Here is a 21,195-nt window from a genome sequence, read left to right on the forward strand (position 1 = left end):
CTTGCAAAACATTATTGCAATAGTTCTTTACTTTGGTAGTTGCAGGTACATTTTTTGCAGCTTTGCTAAGCAGGTTGTGCTGTTTTTTTGACTTTGGCTAAAGAAATTGGATGTTCACTGCCTGAATGAGCGTGTGGATAGTTCTGGTGGGTAGATGCGTGCATATGAACTGAAAATGTAGGTACATACTCCTTCACTTGGAAATGGTTTTGCTGCAAATGTTTATCAGTACATGACTGTACGGATCTCACAGCAGTGAGACCATAGCTTAAACAGAGCAATGTAACAACTGCAGTGAAGGTTTGTCCAGCTCTAGAATTGGCCTGTTAGTGGTTTTTTTTTCCCAGAGGTAGCAGAAGGAAAAATCTTGTTTACTAATTTCTGGCTGGAAATTTTATTGTAGCTTATGCCAAAACAAAAGGATGCTTGTTATGTTTTCCTCATACTAATGACATTACAAATCAGCTATTTCTAAAAAATACTAATCCCGTTAAATCAGAGATGGCTGTAGCTTATTCTAAATGGGTGGGGGATGTTGGACTGGGAGTAAGTATTTGCTTGATAACTCTCTCCAAATGAAATGAAGTCTTCCTATACTGTGCTTTCATAACTCTGTTCTTAATATGGTGTATAAGAGCAAAGAAGAGCCTCCTTTCATCAAAAAAATGACTTCACAGAGTGACTGGCTAGCATATAATTTCTCTGCAATTAATAAATAAAATCAATAGGTTTTGAGTAATTTTTTTTTCTTTCTTTTTTTTTCTGGCGCAGTGGTCAGTGATCTTTCTCTGTGTTACATTTCACACCTTCAGTTACAGCTCCTGTTTTATGCATCGTTGTTCTTCTTTCTGTACACCTGTGACTTGAAGCTACCAATGGGATAATTTGCAGAAACTGTTAAAACATCTTTTTCCCTGGCTGTGGAGGGAAGAATAGTGGATGTACTGGCATTAGCTTGGCAGCAGCTTTTGTTGATGCATGTCTTCTCCGTTGCTTGCTGCCTTTGCAGCTGGCTTTTTGTTTTGTTGAATGTGACTGAATATTTTTCCATTAAAATAAATAATAAATTCCATATTAAGTGAGAATGAGTCCAAGCTACTGAGTTTGGAACTGAACTCTTGATTAGAATTGTTTATAAATGCTTTAACAGCTCTGTGTTACTAAAATCCGTACATAGTGCAGACATGTATGCCTAAATTGTACTTCGCACTATTGAGTTTGGCTTTTAGTTGCAGCTGCTAATCAAGCAGAAGTACCATTTAAAAAAAAGGATCAACAGCTGGGAGATTTGAAGCACCTACACCTCTAAGTACAGCCTCCTTAGTCTGTCTTCAGCCGTATCTCTCCACTCCACTGCAGCATGATGAGGCTTATGACATGCATGCAGATTGTCCTTCTTGCCCTGTTACAGCTTCTGCCAGCTCAGCCTTTAATGTGCCTGGTCTGTTCCTCTGTAGCACTTTCTGACCTGGACTCTGATGCTTGCCTGAGTTGTGGTGCTATGCCCAGGGTGCCTCAGGGATTTGAAAATACCTGCATGTGTCTAAGACAGTGTCTTCGTGGTAGAGTGTGCTGCAGCAAGGCAGTTTTCTCCACCTTCAGCAGTAGCCTCACTCTAAGAGGTTACTTTCCAAGCCCTCCCCCACCCCACCCCAGTTCCAGCCTCAAGATGAGTCTGATAATACAGTTAGTTAATTTTTTGCGAATTAATAGTTGCAAAATTGATCAGTTTGCTGCCTTGGCTCTGGCAAGGATAGAATTTCTGCTCAGAGCCTATCTTGGGTATCTCAGAATAGCTCTGTTGCATGGCTTGGCATCTGATCTGAAGTGTGGGAGATCCAAGTTCTAAGTCCTTGCTTTGTCTGCATTGGAGTAAGGGATGGACATAAGTTTCTTATATCCCCATGAGTGTGCATTAAGACTTCAGTTCTTCTCTTTCTTCCTTTCACACAAGGTATATTTGTTTTCTGTAATTTAGAAAGAGAGACTGATACACTACATAGCCTACTATTACAGATTGCCTGGGAGATTGAGATTCAAATTTGGGGTTGAGTTGGGAAAAGCAGACAGTTCTTCAGAGAATGAGTTTCTTTTCTGATTTTTAGATGACTTAGATTTTGACCTGATGTGGAACTTGAATGCTCACGCCAGCTTTATTTTTTACACTAAATGGTAAAACATTTTTCTGCTTCCATCTGTCCCTCCTGGTTTTAATCTAGATTTCTAACATACCGGTTTGGGATGGTTTTTGAATTTGTGGTTTTTGGCTGATAAGTAGCCATGAAATTCAGGCTGATACCCTGTGCTAAATCAGATGTCTTGCTTCTAGCCCATTTTTAGTTAATCCTGTGGGCAACAGGCATCTGATATGAAGGCTGTCCATAATGGCATTTAAGATAATTTGATTCATATTTAATCTGTATTAGAAATAACAAAAGTCAGGACATCTTTGGTGTTTATATACACATTTTACTTCTGGTGGGAAAAAGATGCATTTTCACAAACATTAGATGTCTGAAGGTCACTTCATCTTACAAGAGAATTATATACTCGGTAAGAGTAGAAATCAGAGGTTTTCTGTACAGAAACAGACTACGTCAGCAAACCAGTAAAATATGAATGTGAAAGCTCTTTTAGTTTTCCCAAGGAGAACGTGCCTCTAGGAGTCTTAAAAAAATTGTATTGGATGCTGGAGCTCATGTGAAATTCTGCCTGTATGCATATTTTCAGTCCAACTAAGAAGTGAACAAATGCATTTGATGCAATACAAAATAGTGCAATATGGCTCCATGATAATCTTTTGACTTGTCGACGAATGAATGGGCAATGGAGGCCTTTCATGTGCTCTGCATCAGTTCCCTGATCCCTCACTCTCCTAGACGCTTCTTGGCTAGGAAGATTAAAAGACATCGTAATTCATAATTCTTAAACGCGTTGCCCCCAAATATTTGGGATTATCTGTTAGGATCTAAAAAAATTACTGTTTGGGGGTATAGTTGTTAACCCCACCCCAAAACAATCAGAGAGATGAAGAAAGGGGACTCCATAAGTACCCCTGCAAAATAGAAATATTGAATTAGTTTCTTTACAAGTGAGTTCGGAGGATGAGTTGCAGGATATGAATACAGCATTGGGAACGTTCCCGGATCTTTTCCACAGTCCTTTTAATGTGGTCACAGATTCCTGACTGTGAGTGAAAATAAATTCGAATTAACTTCAGTGAGTGTCGAAAACATGGAGACTTTTAAATTTGTTTGGAAAAAGCATCAGGGCATGCTATGATTTTTTTTGTCTGTGCTAATTAGTGATGACAAAGCATCAAGATGGCAAAGAATGAATCATTTGGATGTTCATGAAACAACATATTTTAGTGTCACTAACATGTGGCTTTTGGGAATTCTTGAAGTAATAGAATAAGGATCTAAGGAGTATCTTTGATGAAACAGACTTGTTTGAAGAGGACAGTTATTCCTAATCCAATTTCTTTTCAATTAACACTAATAGCCAAACTACTGCTGCTTCTTGAAGACTGTCAGGTATGTTAACAATACATAATGGCTTTTATTATCAAAATAGTCAGGCTGAATAACCTTTGTACTAAAATATGGAGCACCTTTACATTCATGTATAAAGTTAAATTTGATGTGAGCAGCAGCCACATACGTCTAGGAGGTAAGTTAAACCTGAGTGATCAGGAACAGACATTCAGAGGTTGTGTATTTTATGTTAAAAAGTTGTAATTGGAGCATTTCTTTTATGAACTGAATAGAAACCCGGTAAGTTTTAGAAGCCTTTGAAAAATGAAACTCAAACAAGACAAATTCTTTGCATGATCCAAACCTAAACAAAATTTAGCTTTTTTTGTACTTACCCAGTTGCACCTTAGTTTCTGGAATTCAGAGATTCCCTTTCAGTAACTTTCTGGACTTGTAAGATTTTGGTTTGATATCACATAGTGTCTGAATTAAGTTATAGAGCCAAATAGTATTTCTTAAAATGAAATCATCTTTTACTTGAATTCAGCATGTACATTCTTGATACTGCATATAATTAATTTTTGCTTCAGAAAACTGATGGCAGCTTTTAAAATGCAGATAATTTAAATTGTCATGTTATTGACAATTTACTGAATAATTTGGAAAAAAAAAAGTTTTGAAAAGAAAAGCATTAATAACAAAGCTACTAGAACCTTTGCTAAAATAATTTGGCCTTCTGCTCAACTGTGTACCACAGGTTCTCACAGGGGTTTTTTTTGGAGGAGTGGGGAGGACTTGGAGTTGCTGTTGACAAAGCTTATGCTATTGAGACTCTCTTAGTGTTTTACTTCTCTAAAAAATCCTCTGTTTCTGGAATATTGTACAAGAGTCTTGGCCTGAACTTATGGAGAGTAGATGAAAAAGGTGGGACTTGAAAGCTAAAAGACAAGAAGGCAAAGAGAGGCCAGTGGCAGGTGGTGTTCCTCAGGGGTCAGTATTGGGACCGATGCTGTTTAACATCTTTGTTGGTGACATGGACAGTGGGATTGAGTGCACCATCAGCAAGTTTGCCAATGACACCAAGCTGTGTGGTGCGGTCGACAGGCTGGAGGGAAGGGATGCCATCCAGAGGGACCTTGACAGGCTTGAGAGGTGGGCCCGTGCAAACCTCATGAGGCTCAACAAGGCCAAGTACAAGGTCCTGCACACGGGTCAAGGCAATCCCAAGTGTAAATACAGGCTGGGTGATGAGTGGATTGAGAGCAGCCCTGAGGAGAAGGACTTGGGGGTGTTGGTTGACGAGAAGCTCAACGTGACCTGGCAGTGTGCATCTTTTCAAATGGAAGCTTAGGCATTCATACTGCTTTGTGTGTTGTTATGCCTTTTCAAGGAAATTTTGCAGAGGGGTAGAGTTTGCAAAGATAAACTTCTGTTAATTGTTCATGTGAATTCATGTGCATGCTGTGATGGCAACTGTAGGATTGTAGTGTGGATTTAAAGCTGATTGCTACTGGTTAATCCAGGCAGTTGAGAGCTCCCAAATGTCCCAGCTGTGGAAAAAAGCTTCACTGAAAGCTTACAGGTTCTTACATGCTTCGATCATATTTCAGTCATTTTGAAACAGATTCAAAAGCTTTGTGCTTGTGCTCACAGAGCTGTTTCTTTTCTTCCTGTACTTATAATTCAAAAATACTAAATTTAAAATGGTTAGTTTTTAGAAAGTAGGGCATACATTTTTTGAGAAAGTTGTCTATTGACTTTGAGACTGCTCTGACATTGAGCAGCTGACGGGGAACTCAGAGAGACCACGTTACTGATCTGAAACATGTGCCTCCATGAACTCTTCATAGGAAACTCTTTTCTTATGATCAGTCTGTGGTGGGGGAAAGGCTCAGTTCTTCAGGCAGCAAATCACTGTAAAGTGAGTAGAGCAGACTGGATGATCAGAATATTGGGTTTGGAAAAATTGTCATTTTTACATAAATGTCAGGGGTTTTTAATTGCATTAAAATAAGGACATGATCATGCCTGGCCTCTAATACCTGCATTTCTAAAAATTTTTTTGTTAGAACTTGCAAGAATCATGTTGGGAGAAGGCAGGCTACTTCTTTGATCTTCCGGATTTCTTATCTTGGAAAGCCACAGGTGTCACTGCAAGGTATGTTAATTGTAACAATATGATTTGGTCTTTGTCTATTTTCTTATGTATATTTCTGCCTTAATTCATTGTGACTGGACATGCTGTTATGTAAATCTGTCTGTATTTCAGCCTGCTCCAAAACTTCTTGAACCTATCTCCTGCTTCCATTGTGCATTCCTGAACACAGTTGTTCCTGTAAGCAGTGTAATTCACAGATACAGTATGTTGTTACAAGTGTCAGTTAATTGATCTTGTACTCCAGTTCGGAACATAAATACGATTGCTCTAGTTACTGTGAAATATGCTTCTAATAGTTCTTTGAAATCTGTTTTTGTTGACAAATTTATTGACCTTTTTGAGAACTAGAAGAAAACACTTCTTTGCCATGTGGGAGGGATCTGGTAAAATCTTGTTTAGTGGTCACTTCACTGTAAAACAAGGCATCTGTATTGCTCCCCAAAAGCATCCTAGAATACTTGCTGAGCAGTTTAACAAAACCCTTTGAGAGAACCCCTTTAAAATCTTGATTAAAGTGACCAGTACAAGTGAAGCACATTTGCAGATAAACAAGTCCTTGTGAAAAGTGAGGTACAGTATTATTTATTTAAAATAAAGTCTTATGGACCAGTTACCTCCCCAGCTCAGTGCAGTTCACAGTTATTTCCATTGGAGCTTTTGGAGCTGAATCTGTGAAAAAAATAGTCTAAAATAAAAGCTGGTGACAGGATAGTTTTAGTCTCTCTGGAGATGGAAGATACCTTTGCATCAGACACGATTCTTTTTATTTGAGTGTTCTCTTTCTCCCTAGTTAGTCTCCATGATTGACAGCTATTGTTAAATATCTTGCATTATAGAGCAGGAAAGTGCTATGTTTGACTTTAGAGGGGGAAAAAAACAAAGCAAAGAGATTAGTTGTGCAAGGATTTGCTAGATGATAATTGAAAGATTGCATCTCAAATCTTCCTTCCTTTGGACTTTCAGTCAGATTCTGCTGTGTGCCGTATAACTATGAGTTATATAACAGAAGAACAACCCTCACCCCAAAGATCTTGCAATCTAAGCAGTCCTGTCACCTGACCCAACTCTAACTTCAGGAGGATAAACCCCAGGCTCCCGGATGATATGCCATGCAGGGTCTCCATCTTGTGAAAGTACTCAAGACTTTGAATTAGAATTAGCACCCTTTGGTCAGTGGACAGGATGGAGAATGGTGACTGCCTTTTTTCCCATAAACAGTGTAAGAGTGCGACAGATCAAGCGCTCCTCAAATTTAGGCACAGTCACATGTGAAAGAAGTAACCACCTGTCCTGAAGAGAACCTTTTTGAGGTAGTTGGGCGATATGATGACCCAGAAAATGGGTATGACTAAATATCACTTTTAGTGGGTTACAGATGGGTTACTTGCCTAGGGACCCTGGTTGGAATTGAATTTCAAACATAGTTTTAGATCGGCTTTGTGGCCAGATGATGATTATTAGATAGGATAAAATGTGTGAGCAAATAATGAAATGTTCACCTTGTGCTAATGGTCATCCTGTGCTAATGGCTGAAGAAGCTAAAATAGAATATGGTCCATGTGAACTTTGAGTCGAATATTATTTGGAATTTATTTTTAAAGGAAGGGAGGTAGTTTCAGAGAGAATAGCGATATATTTGAAAGAGAATTCTTACCTTCCTTGAGCAGAGGGATCTCCAGCATTTATGAACAGAGTTCCTGGTCTTCCTAGAGCCCTCACTGATTCATAGCATGTTCTGCTTATCTTGTTTTTAATAGTGGCAACCATACTGTATAAAAGAAATCCCTCTTTCTGCCCTTCTCTCCCTCCATCTCTCTTAACCTCCAACCTAGTGTAGCTCGTGAGAGCAGATGGAAAAGAACAACAATGCCTTCCTGCTGACTTAAAAATGTGTTACTGTGATTAATTCTTTAGCTGTTGGGAAATGAATGATTGTATTGAAGCTGCAGAAGTAATGGATCGCTGGTAACAACTGATGCTGCAGTAGTGGGGAATCTAGATTCCTTTTACTTGTTCCTGAAAATTCCCATGTGCTGTGGTTTTCACAAAACTCTAGCAAGAGTTATGCCATGCCTGGTACTTGCTATTCCAATGTAGTATTTGTCCATCTGCTTGCTGCATGAACCTGTTGGTGGTTATAGTTTCTGTGAGGTCTTTGGGGAAGGGCAGGTGTTTTCTTGGGCGTGTTGTTAGTACCCAGCACTGTAGGACCCTAATTCTTCCTGGGAACTTCTGTTGCAATAAATATTATTAACAACAGTGAAAGAGCAAACGGATCTTATGAACTAATGATTGTATTCTCTAGTGCTCATCTAACCTGTACAGGAGTACAGTCTGAATTCCTGAGATTAAAATTTTCAGCCTCCTCTGCCACCTTTGTATGCAACCAAAATGCATGGCAGGAGATTTAAAAGGAAGTTAAGAGGGGGTGTATAGGAGCTTAGAGTATGATAACAGAGTCTCTGTCTACTGTCCCTCATGAATGCCTTAATTTAGGGGGCAGTGTTATTTGTGGGGGTGGGGAAATGGAGAAAAGGATGGGGTAAGAGTAATGCTGTGGACTTAGTGTTGTGGTGCTGTCAGCTGGTGTCAGGTTGTCATGCCTCGCAGTGGACTTTGGGACTGTCTAAACTCAGTGAAACTCAGGTTTTGCTTTGGAAATAGGCCTGAAAAGAGAGGGTATGGTGGCAATGACATCTCCTTGGTTCCGCCTGGCTTTGGCTTTGTGTTCTTAGCTGTAACTTTCTGGAGGTGAGGCAGAGAATCTCTTAAAAGGAAGCTGCAGAAGATTATACTTAAAAGTAGAGCTGCTTGAATTTTTACTGGCAAGTTAATTTCCTTAGAAATGACATATTGATTATTCAAAAACTTTTTGATTATATTGATTAATGTTGTAAGGGAGAAAGGAATGTTGGGAAAAGACTTTCTGGACAAAATCTTCCCCCACCCTTTGGTTGAGAGTCTTCTATTTTAGATAAAATAGTTCCTTGTACATCCTCCTTTGCTGCCTTCATGTGCTCCCCAAAATTAAGCCCATTGTTTTGGCTCTAGTGGAATGTCTTACAGGGTTACCAAGGAGGAAGAAAAAGACAGGAAAATGAGGACAAGAAATGTTTTGTTGGAATCAAACCTAATTTTTTTTCCTTCCTCTGCTCTCCCCCATGCACACCTGTTTCTTGGGAATTTCCTTGAAGTTTAGTGAAGCAAAGTAATGTGTCCTGCATATGCTCATAATACTAGGTAAGTGTGAATTTATCAAGTATAAGATTCTTAACACCTTTTCTCCCTTTGAGCACAAAGGAGCCTATTCACAGGGCAAGACACAGTGTTAGTCATTGTGAATCATACATAACTTGGCCCTGATAAAAGAAAGATTTATTTTTTTAAATTTATTTTGGTGATGGGGATTTTACCAAAATAAATGCAATTCCAAGGGCACTTTTGTAGGAAAGACTTCTGCATGCATTGAAACTATTAATCCTGCTTCTCTAATTTTTTAAGGGGCTCTTTAAAACATTTTGTATGTATTTAACATTTAAAAATTACATATAGTCATGTTGGCTTCAGTTAGACTCCGCAGTGCACAAAGTTTAGTAGTGTGGGAGATCAGGATTTGAAGTATTTGAAAAGCAGTTCTTGATGTGTATTTCTGAGTACGAAATCGTTTGTCTTTCACCTTTAATTCTGGTGGCTTGAACTGCCTTGTTGCCATGTTTTTTCCAGTGGATGTATAATAAACAGTAAATGCTTCTTACCTGAAAGGTGGAGACTCAAACATATTGTGAGATTTTTACCTACTGTCTTTGAAATTGCTAAATATCTCACTGAGCAGCGTCCACCCATCAATTGCAAAGGATAAGTTCCAAATCATTGATTCCCATTGTTCTTGGAAGATCGTTGCCTGTAATGTTCCCTATTAAAAATAGTTATTATTTCTACTTTGGGTTGATGAAAGGCCATTGAATTGTTCTGAATGATCTGGATGGCTGACTATTCTGCATTAAAAAATGTTACTGACAGCTCTTTAGTTAAAAAATTTAAAACTTTGGAACTTCCCTGCTCCTGCCCCCCAGGGTTGCAACAATGAGCATTGGTTTTGCCACTTGAACACTCAGTTATCTTATTTCAGAAATGTTGTTGTGGAGAGGAAGAGAGAGCTGGTTTTTTCACAGATGTGTTAGCAATGCTTCTCAGAGGCTCAGCACTTTTACTCATGGTGAGTGTGACTCACTGCTCTCTTCCACCCACCATCTATAACCTCTGATAACTTTTCCTTTATATGGTATTTTGGATAAAGCTATCTTAATAAAATCTAAATGCCTATCTGGTTTAGTTACAGGTTACTATAATATGGATAGAGAAATCTTATCAGAGATGCACATCTGCAATTTTTTGTATTTCTGAAGTCTCGTGAAGTGTTACATTGCAGATAAGAATATGGCTGAGCTGTCAAATTGGGTAGAATTCACACACAAAATTCTCAAAGGTTGTGTGTGTTTATATCTGTTTCAGGGCCACTTTCAGTCATAAGCAACTCACTGGGAAATTAGCTAGTCTTTACTGGATTTATGTGGTTTAAGATGAGCTGTAACCAAAGAGAGATTAAACCTGTGAATGAGGATTTGAAAACACAGGGAAGAGTGTCAGGCTGACGTTATTAAGGTAGACAGTGTCCAACATCATGCTATAAGCCACCTCCCAAAACTACCAAAAAAAGTTGGAAAAAACTGAATATTTGTGCAGAATAATTTATTTATATTATTACACTTTAGATATTTTAATAGTTGGGGAAAGTAATGTGTTATCTAGCAGACTTTATCTCACATATGAATGTTGACCCAAATAATTTTGCTGTGGAAATACTTGTCCAGTCAGTCTTCAACTGCTAGCCATCATGACAGGGAAAAAATGGTGTAACAGAGTTGTTTCATATACTTTTTTGGGGAGATGTTTTGTAAATGATCTCCTTCCAACAGATCTTGGGATCATGAGTTTCTTCAGACAAAATCAGTTTTATAAGAAAGAAATTCATACTGTTATGGTAATTACAGAGAATAAAGTGAAAGGCAAATATTTGTAGTTCATAAAAAAACATATCTGGGAACCACATAACTAATATTAGGCTATATATATATCTGTGTGAGAGTGTGTCATATCTTTTTAATATACAGTATATTTTCAACAGGAAAATACCTTGACAAATTTTTTTTCTTTCATTTACGAGAAAGAAGCTAGTTCCTTGGCTTGTGCACGTTTAAATAGCTGACTCTTTATGTTAAGCAGTGATTAAGTCCTTAAAGTTTATTTGTAACCTGTTCCCAGTTGCTTATCATTAGAGCTAGAGATGGCTCTGTTGAACTGATTTAAATCCAGAGAACTCCTCTAATATTAGCAGGGTTGATGCAGAGTATGCTGAGATAAATAAAATTAGAGTCTGGTCCATTGCTGAGTTGCAGTGGTAGAAGTTTATAATAAAACATTAAAGCCAGGAAGGTGCTTTTGAATCCAAGAATCTGGATTCAAGTCTCTGCTCTGTTACGTCCCCTGTGTGATTTGGAGAAGTGAATTAAATCTACATCTTTGGAGGTGTTTAGGCAGCTGAATACCTCTGGGGATTTGATTCTTGTTCATCCCTGTATTTGTTCTTCATCTGTTGAAGTGATATATACATACACTCTTAGGAGGTTGCTTACTTTTACTGCTGTGAGGTATTTCATCACTGTGGTTAGTGGAGTCCACACCAAATATTTTATCCAGATAGGCTGGAAACTTTGAGAAGAGAGAGAGTTTGGATGAGGAGCTTATGTTTAGAGGTGCTGTTGAAAAAACAAACTGGTGTGAATTAAATGATTATCTGAAGGATGCCTGTGTCTTTGTAAAGGATTGGGCAATCCTTTTAGTGAGATGTGGTAACTGGAGCAGCACAGACACTAGTTTTTTGGGGCCAGCTGCCCTTCCCTTCCTTCCTAGGCTTGCCGTGACTAATGTATACCCTTTGGCTGGGATTCTGGCATTTGGCTTCTTCTTGTTTATATTTTGTGCCTACTTCAAAAGATGCCTGGTCTAAAAATTAGGCCTCTCTCTGGAAAGACAGGGGCTAGGGAATATTTCAGAAAGCTTTCCTGATTAGCACTGCAGCCTATGTGGCGGTGACAGTATCCTGAATTGCACTTGGGTTTTATGTCCTGTTTATGAAATGAGACCCAAGACTTCAGACTTGCAGTCTTGTTTGGGGAAGTCTCTGGAGAAGGGAGAATTATCTTGAAGGGCTGGTTGGGAGGGGAGGGATGGTGGTGTTGTGGATTGGACAAACAAAGTACCATGGATTTCTTGTCATGGTGCCAAAAGCAAGTGTCCCTGTGATGGTATCTTTGCCAAACAAGAGAATTCCACTTCTATCAGGCTTTTAATAAATTCAAAACATGTTCTTTGGAGTCCAGGGACACACAAACTGATCCATTGTAAGAAAATAGGAAACATATAGCTGTAAAAGTTATCAGGACTGTGAAGGGCAGGTGCAATGTGGGCCATTACTGTTAGATTTTATTTTTTTATTTAAAAGCGACATGTCCTTGAATTTACAGAGTAGTCTGAAAGGGTGCTGTGTGCTAAATAAGAAAATTGTTAGCAGGTCTCGTTAACGTTAGCCAGGAAGCACACAGGCAAACAGGAAGCTTTAGCTATTGTTATTGTACAAATGCCCTTTACAAAATATTAGCAAAAGAAGCTTAATGTGTTTTCCACAAGAACAGGAGCCCTTCATAGTGTCTAACTGTATCTGCACAGTGAAGAAAAACTGCATTGTCCCTTTCCAACAGCTTTGACATACATTGAGACATTGCATTTCAGAGACTTGCATTCAGATCTTCAAATATTTACTACTTTGATTGTATTTAAGATGTTAGGATTGTTAATTAGCTCTGACAGTATCTAGCCCTTAGTTTTCTATTGTGTTCATTTGCTGCTAAAAAAAAGGCAGCTAGGTCAGTATAGAAAAGGATTGGGGGCAGGCGCAGTAGTAGATGTATTACTGGCAACTTGCCACAGAGACAGTGAACTCTGAGCCAACCATGAAGTCATTTTGAACTCAGGGAGTCTCACTAATCCAAGGCGATGTGTCTTAATTTGACAAAGCAAAGGCTGCTTGATAAGCAACCCCCGCTACAAATGCTGTTAAACGGGGGTGTTTGTAAGTTTAGATTGTGGACGAGAAATGTGGTGATATGAAAGAAATCATCTTGTTTTCAGGTTCTTACTCCCCCAAGGCCAAAGGCAGGCTTGGCTCTGTTCTCCCCTGCAGTTTGGGCTGTGCAGTGGCTTGATGTGAAATTTGAGAAACATATGTAGTTTTCTATTTCAGGAAAATGATCTCAGGGATTGAATGTGTGTTTTGTTGGCTGTTAAGCTCTGATCTTGCCTAGTGTGGTAGTTTGAGAGTGTGCGTATATGCGAGTGTGTGTGCGTGTGTGTCTGTGTGATGGTTAAGACATTCTCCAGTGCTTTAAAAAAAATAATCAGGGTTCATATATTCATTGCTGTTAAAGGTCTTATTTCTTCAGTCTCAAAATGCAACATCCTACATCATAAGAAACCTCTGAAATAAATATACTATGTACATCAGAAAATGTTTCTGTCTTTTATTTTTCCATAATAGTCATTAACATTTACTTGAGCTGATGAGTGGTACATACACAAAGTTTTCCATCAAAGCAAAGGAGCTGTGTTTAAACAGCCCTTTCATTGTTGATCCTGTGCAGAAGCAATATATATATGAACACTGTAATTATTAACTTTTCTGAGGGTCAGATAATCTCCCCTTCATAAAATTTGTAAAGAGATGGCTAGGAGTCTTTGAGATCCAGCTTGCTGACATGCTAACTAATGGTGGGACTCAATAACTGTGCTTCACTGAAGCTGGGGTGGTGGTGGGGGCGGAGTATCGAAGGAGGTTGTGGTGTTATGGCCTTAAATTCTGAGGAAAGACAAGGCAGAAACCACAGAGGAGCATGTTGTCTTTCAGTTCTCTTAATCTAATTTTTTTTACAATCAACTTGCTTCTCTTCAGAGATAGGTTGCATGTTCAGAGGATGTATGTTTCCTTTGCATTAGCTTCTGTGAACGCCATCAGGGATCAGACCCTCATGGTACAAGGCATGTTATAAACAATCTGCCATCTTTGAACTCTTCCTTATGTGAAACACCATAGAAAGCCCCATGCAAAGGCCCTTGTCCCTTGTGAGATTGGATCTCTGTTCAGCAAGAGCTGTGTAACAATTGCTTTCTTGCATAAATTTGAACCAGGTAAGAAAATAGCCATGTTTATGAACTCCTGGGTCATTTACAGCCCCAGCAGTGTTTCAGTGTGCACATATATAATTCATGTATTCACAGTAAATTCTTAAAATACACCCCCTGAAAACAATAACATTCCAGGAGTGTTCTCATCCAGTGAAGGAAAAGAAAGCTATGTAGTATGAAGTCTGCGCATTGTATGTGTGCATATAGTGATTAAAAGTATTAAAACTCACTTAAATTTATTATTCCATAAGGAGCTCTTTTTTTTTATTAAAACTTTACTCTTCTGTAATATCTTGCATATGAAAGAGTTTTAATAAAATCAGCCTTAAAATGCTGCTCTTAAGTAAGAAAGTGGCATTATTATTTTATAGATGAGAGAAGAGCTGTATAATTTGAAGGGTAACGTTCTTCTAAGTGTTTAGCTGGGCATCCAGCTTTCTCTCTAACTTGCGGTGAGAATTAGGTGTCCTATTCCATAGGCATTTTCACAGATCACGCTATAAATTATTTATTCTGGACCAATTCTTCCTCCAGACTTCCCAAACAAATGCTTTTCACCACTAGAGTGTTCTTCCTATCCCTTTCGCTGTAATACATGGCTGTAACAACAGTCTTGGCCTGGAAGGCAGTTTACTTACACGTTTGCTTTATTTTTGTTGGCTGGCTATCTAAATCTGTTTAATGTTAGTAACTTTCACTGGAAATTCTCATCGTGCTTTAGGATGACACTGATGGTGTCAGGGTTGATTTACATTATCTCTTTAAAGTAGCATTAGCTTACATAGGACTTTCTGTTATTTGTTTTAGCGTTCATATTATCCAGAGAGGAGCCTTTTAACTGTGAAATGTAAATAACCTGACAACGAAGGCTTCAAAAGAAAATGATTCTTTGTCCATGGCAGTGATACCAATTTTGCCAACTCCGTAACCTTTAAAATAGTGTGCTTTTATGCTTGACCTGTTATCTGCCTATAAAAATAATCTTAGATCAGTGATACAGTGCTTTCAAGAATGTGTCTAAAGAAAGCAGACATTTCTACATATGTGTTCTGTCATTTCTTCATTGTGGCAGACCATCTGCTGATTTAACTATAAGTAAGATCTGGCTATTGATTTGGTATAAGTGCCTGGCTATGCTTCTACTTACATTGAGATAGTGAACACTTCTACTGTAGCTTGTGAATTGATGTTGCCAGATAGTGAGCCCAATATTATATAATGTGTTATATGAAATCACCAAGGATTTGTTTTTTGCTTCCCCTCTTCTTTATTCCAGTGCCATTCCATTAAGCTGCTCATTAGATGAAAGGTTGTAATTCAGTCTTCAGTGGATGAAATGTATATGTACTTATGGAATCAAAGACATTCCAAGAAAGGTTGTTTATTTTCTTACTACCTTCTTTAATTAAATTTCGATGGTAGGATTCTGACTGTCTGACTTGAGAGAAACAGATGAAGCAATAATGATTGCACTGTGATACAGCAAAGATGACCGAAGTTATGCTTATTGGTTGTCAGACCCTGCATGCATAGGAAACTTAATTCTCCTGTGGACAGGATAGTTGAAATTCCAGATTCCACCATGGCTGTTAGTTTTATTTTAAAGTGAAGGGGGGAAGTTGTCTATTTTAATATCAGCTGGCTTCAGATGATATTTGGATTTTATATATATTTATTTGGCTCAGATTGCTCACATTCAGCTTTAAATTGCCTCTACAGCTGCTAAGCTAAATTAAAACCTGTGTTTGTCCACTTTATTTTAGTTCAAGTGCTCTCAGATTTGTCAGCCTGAGTTACAGGCTTGCTGGTGTTCTGTTATAGATGTAGCCTGGTACTCTCCTGAGTGGGGATTTGGAAACGACAAGCATTCCTCAGAGAGCCTGTCCCTGTGTTACTCAACAGGCTGCAGTCAGCTCAGAGTCCCAGAGCTGTGGCTCTCCTGCCATCACTCCCAGGCTCCACATGCCAGTGGCTGTTTGTTAGAGCAGAAGGGAGTCTGTGGAAGGTGGCCTAGCAGCTGCCTCTAGTACCCACGCACAAGGAATTTTTGTCAAAGTGGGAAAGAAAGTAGGAAAGCCCTTCATACTGCAGAAGTTGATTGGGAAAAACTTACCCAAGGATGTGCAAAGAGAGATATGCCTATTATATTCAGAGCCCTCCCTGCCCCCCAAACCCACTTGCATTTATGCGTATGTAGTACACGTTGTTAGGATGAAGGAAATAACTCCAACTTTCATTCACTGTAGTTTGAAATTTTTAAGATAATCTCCTCTCCTTTTCTTCCAGTGTAATTTTCCAAGGTGACTTCTTTCTTCTGAGGGATGAGGCTGGATCTGCACAATAAGGTGTTTTTATATTTAATTAAAAGTGATGGGGGGGAGGGAGAACATGCCACAAAATACACAGAAAACTATTTTCCTGTAGTTTCCATCTTCTAAGATTCTCTCCATGAAGCTGTACTTGGGAGTTTTTGGTTTGTTGTTGTATATAATGTATCTAATAAAGGCTCTTTTGAGAAAAAGCAATATTATGATATAATTTTAGTTTCAAGAAGCAAATTCAGTGTGCTTCCTGTCTTAATGGAAAAAGTAGGTGTGATGTTGTCCTTAATTCCTTGAACACAGCATCTGTATGCTAGGTTAATGCTGCATAGTGCTTTCATCTCCCTATAAAGAAGGGAAAATGGGGAATGTGTAAGTGTGTTACACTGTTGATACATCTTTGTATTTGCCCTTCATAAACAGTATCTTTCATATGTCATACTGTGTAATGCTTGTCCATGGTACATATAATTTGAATGTGTATCTCAAAGACAAATTAGAGTTCTTTAGTGGTCACTATTCCTCATGCTGATGCCCCAGTAACACCAGGTATGAATATAATGGGAGAGCTCTCTGGAGGGATTCCAGTTGGTTTCACACTTCCTGGTTTTGTATACTTTGTCCTGTAACAACTCTTCATTTTGTATATGAGGACAGTTCATAAACAGATGTTGAATCTCAACATGGTGCCTGAAATTTCCTGCTATTTCTGACTTGCCTGTAACAACACAGACAGCCCTTATTTATACCAGTTAGCTCCACTGGTAATCTAAGTAAATTTCCTCTTAACTCTTTCAGGTTATGTCGCTTTAAATGTGGATCAAAGGAAAGTTACACCTACTAAATATGTTAAGAGTCAAGAGATTTCTAATTGCCTAACCTATCAAGAGACGTATTAATTAATTAATTAAAGTAGATGCTCATTTGTTTTGGCACAAACAGAATGTCAGGGAGAGAAAGGAGGAGGGAGAGTAAAAAGAATTATGCCCAAAATGACATAGCACAAATTATCTTGTAACTATGATATCTGCTGTGCTGATGGAAATCACTTCAGGTTGATCTCAAAGTCTTCATCTGCTATCTTGTTTACTTGTTGGTTTATCTAAAAGGGCCTCTGTTTTTATGTGTGTGTGTATGTACACATGTGTGCATAAAATAGGGAATACAGTTTTACCTTATTAAATTTGAAACTCTGCTCGGAGGAATATTGCTCAAGAAAACCACATCAGGCCAAGCTTTTGAAAATGCAGACTGGTTTAGAGAAAGCATTTTAATATATTGAAGCCTCAAGCCATCTACCTCTCTGCTCCTGAGAGCTCCACCTGAAAACTTCCAGGGCTGAATAATTTAAGGTTTGGGGTTTTTTAATCTTTCTGCAAGAAATACTAGTCTGATGTTTTATTTTCTTAAAGTCTGAACTCCACATAACTTTTTTTCAGAACTGTTTATCCTCACTCCAGACATGAACCTTGGAAAGGTGGCAGAAAAAACAAACAGCTGCTGTGTTTTTGGGCAGTCTGCATTCCTTTAAACTCTCTGAGATCAGACTTGTGCTGAGATTTTCAAATTATTTGTCCTAGGGCTTAACCACTTTCACTCCTGCTTAAAAGTCAGTTAGTTTGCCATACCGGTGCTTGTGAGAGCTGTCATGCAGAGCCTTAATGATTCAAGAACTATGAATATATGATGTGTTCTTAGGGCTTTTTATTATTGTTTCATTCCAACTTCACCTACCTCCCTAATCATCTTTCCATTTTTGGACTCCAACCTTTTTTTAGCTTAAGCATTTTGCTTAAGATATTCTAGGGAATTTTGTTTACATTTTGGTTTTGGGGTAAATTCGATGCATATAAAAATGTTATTAATGGACCAGGGTGGAGGTAATAAAAAAGATTGTCACATTCCCGAGACCCAGAGTCGGAAATTATCTTCTCCAAGCTTGGGTTTCTTTCCTTCACAAGTGGGAGGGGGGAAAGAGAGCCGTCGGTTCTGTGGCAGTGTTTTCTGCCCTCTTGGTCAGGTCTCCAAAATGTGTTCTGTGGACCTTGGTGTAAGAGGTGGAAGAGTCAGGACAGTACAGGTTTGTGTGGTGAACTACTAAAAGCGTGTTTAATGGTCAGGGCCTTTGTGTAGGTTTGCCAATCAGAAAGACGTGAGGGTACTGCTTCTACTCGTGCCTTATAAGTAGCCTGAATCCCAAACATGTCTTGCAGTTCCCTCGCTTTCCAATTCGTGGAACTTCCCTGAGTAAAGAGATTGATTGTACCACATCACTGTTTTTGTGATATGGGTTAAATATATTGGGCAGGATGCTGGGACCAAACATATTTACTAGCAACTAGAGTTATGGAAAAACAAAGCAGTCAGTTGAATTCTGAAGGACTTTTCAGTTAACCGTGTTCATTCTTTTCTTTGAGCCTTTTTCCAGCAAAGCCCTTAGGCACGTGCTTAAAGTTAAAGCATGTGCTTCAGTGCTTTGCTGGTCTGGGTCCTTTTATTTGCTATCCAAGCATGTTGGTATGAACAGGCTGTTGGTTGTATGAATGTTTGGGGAACTGTTCTTACACTGTTCATTTTTCTCCTCTGAACTTTTTGTTCACTTATGGCCCAGAAAAGATACTTTGTAATTTCAGTATGACAGAGATAACGATTTGCAAACAGTCTGTACGTTACTGATTGAGATTAACTGGCACTGATGATGAAGAAATTGTGTATTTGGAAAAATCAAGGTCAGTCCACCCAGAGAAGTTTTCATCTGATGTCTTTCTCCAGCCGAGTAATTTGACTGGCAGCACTTGCCATATGGCAAGATCATCTTCAGACAGTTCAGGTACTGTGGATTTAGCCCATGGTATACATGTTATTCCTTCTTCCAGAAAGTTCTCTTTTAAGTAACTGCTGCCTTTTAGGTGGTGCTTCCTGTTATTTTTTTGATCTGAATGTAGATTTGTTTCTTTCTTTCTTTCTGTTTTTAATTACTGCAGTCCAGCCTTGTGTATCTCTGACTACTGCAGGACAGCAGGTCTTGTGCTGTCCCTCCTCCTCATTATCATACCACCCATGGCAAGTCAGGACAGGAGAGCTCAGTTAAATTGAGACCTTAGGATTTCTGTCTCCATCTTGCAGCAGTGGAAGTTGGCCTTTCACCTCTAGAGCCATGTTAGAACATCAGTGAGTTAATTTTCTTTGTACTTTTCTTTGTCAAGGTGCAAACCACTTTACATTAAGGAAAACAGCTTCATTATGCAGAATGTACAGCCTGATATTGCTGACTTAATTGCTGGAGTTAGTAAGGCCTATCTCTATAGAATAAGTCAAGCACAATCCTGCGGTTGCTTATGCAAACAAGTGACTTACATAAATGCTCCAGTCGATGTCAAAGATACTATTGGTTTGGGTCAGGTGACTCGCACCTAAGTCTGTGTAGGACCAAGCTCATAGACAAATAATAGTTTGCAAAATTGCATTTTAAAAAATTTGTTCTTTTTTTCTCTCACATAAAAATGTACAAGGTTTCTATGAAAAGTGATCTTTTTAATTCCATCACTTAATTTGGTAAAAAACACAAATGTGGAAATTCTTGGGGTTTTTTTTCCATTAAAAAAATGTAAAGCATTAAAGAGGGAATAAAGCATTCTTTATTTTTTTCAGGTAGCTAACATAAGGATTTTAAATTGACTTTTAGTCCATTCTTCTCTGTGCTTGCAGCATTTGCAAGTGTATTTTATGCAAGTATTGCAGTATAATTCAAGTATCGAGAAAGGGAAAGACAAATATTTTAGGGTTGTTAGAACTGCATGAAAGGGTTCATTAGAGTTTAGAATAGTGGTAAACTCCACCCTTCTGGTTCAACCGTCACCTTTCACAATGTTTAGTGTAAGGCAAGCTCAGGCATTACCCGGCTTACCTGGGAGGGTTAGCTCTGTCTCTGAGAGAGCTGTAGATGTTCATTCCCAGATGAAGTTGTTTTTAAAATTTAAATGAATGTAAAACCCATTGATGTCCACCTTCCTTGTGTAACAGGCTAAAGCATCTGAAATTAGTCTTTTAGCCACTCTTCCAAGAACCCATGGGTTGATTTGTTTGATTGTTAAAACAAGTCAAAGTGAAGGTTCATTTTGTCCAGTCTCTTCTTTTTTACAACGGCATTAGTAATTGTTTCGGAGGAGAAAAAGGAGGGAGGAATCCTAGAATTGACAACGTTAACTTCCTTCTGGGGATAGTTCTTTTAAATCATGCTCGGTTAATAAGGGTTTATGATGTTCCCTTATGTTATTTCTCTCTATTATTATGAGTGGAAGCAGTCTAGATAGCCATGTAATGTAGTCTTTTTTTTTTTTTTTTTTCCCCCCCCCTCTTAAGGTTTTGGTCCTAGCAATACTCATACCCTTTTTCAATTGCATAATGATTGCTTGTTTTGTTTCAATGTATGTATTGCTGTATTCTGAAGAATAATGGCGCTTGATTTATCTGCTCTGTAGCCTTCCTTATTTTCTGTATTGATCTCCCATTCCTCTCCCTACTGATGTAAATAAGCTGGTTTTTTCACTCTTACTTTATGGAAGTTTATGTGTCCTTTTACTCACTTCAGTTATCTGTTTCAGAACTCCTTGTGATTCCACTTGGTGGGGTTTTCTTTGTTTGGTTTGTAGAATCACACAGCTATCCAAATAATATTGTTGATCTTGCTTTTTGAGATTTGCTCCAAAGTTTGCCCTCTTTTTTACATGAATACAATTCCAAAGAACTGTAAACTCAAACCATTATCATTATTATTAAATATACTCCAGAATTAGGCGCAGGTACTGCCATTTAAAAGATTAAAATACAAGCATACAATACAGCATATGATGTATGTGAAATGAGCCATCTTGCTTTTCCTTTGATTTAAATGCCTTACCTTAAAACCTAACCACCAAAAAAATTGATACTAATGACGGTA

At 38.4% G+C, this 21,195-nt stretch overlaps 1 protein-coding gene across 22 annotated transcripts in view; it reads left to right on the forward strand.

The window, feature by feature from the left end:
- Nucleotides 1–21,195, forward strand: part of FGGY (FGGY carbohydrate kinase domain containing) — a 327,635-nt gene that overhangs the window by 203,009 nt on the left and 103,431 nt on the right. For all 22 annotated transcript variants that reach the window (XR_012651846.1, XR_012651845.1, XM_075037209.1 and 19 more), the window contains one exon: nt 5,546–5,634. Coding sequence is in view for 20 of the 22 variants with exons in the window: in XM_075037209.1 (XP_074893310.1) it covers nt 5,546–5,634 (89 nt within the window). In the remaining 2 variants the exon portion in view is untranslated. The remainder of the gene's footprint in view (nt 1–5,545; nt 5,635–21,195) is intronic.

This window comes from Buteo buteo, chromosome 10 (genome assembly GCF_964188355.1).
Source record: "Buteo buteo chromosome 10, bButBut1.hap1.1, whole genome shotgun sequence".
Classification (NCBI taxonomy): domain Eukaryota; kingdom Metazoa; phylum Chordata; class Aves; order Accipitriformes; family Accipitridae; genus Buteo; species Buteo buteo.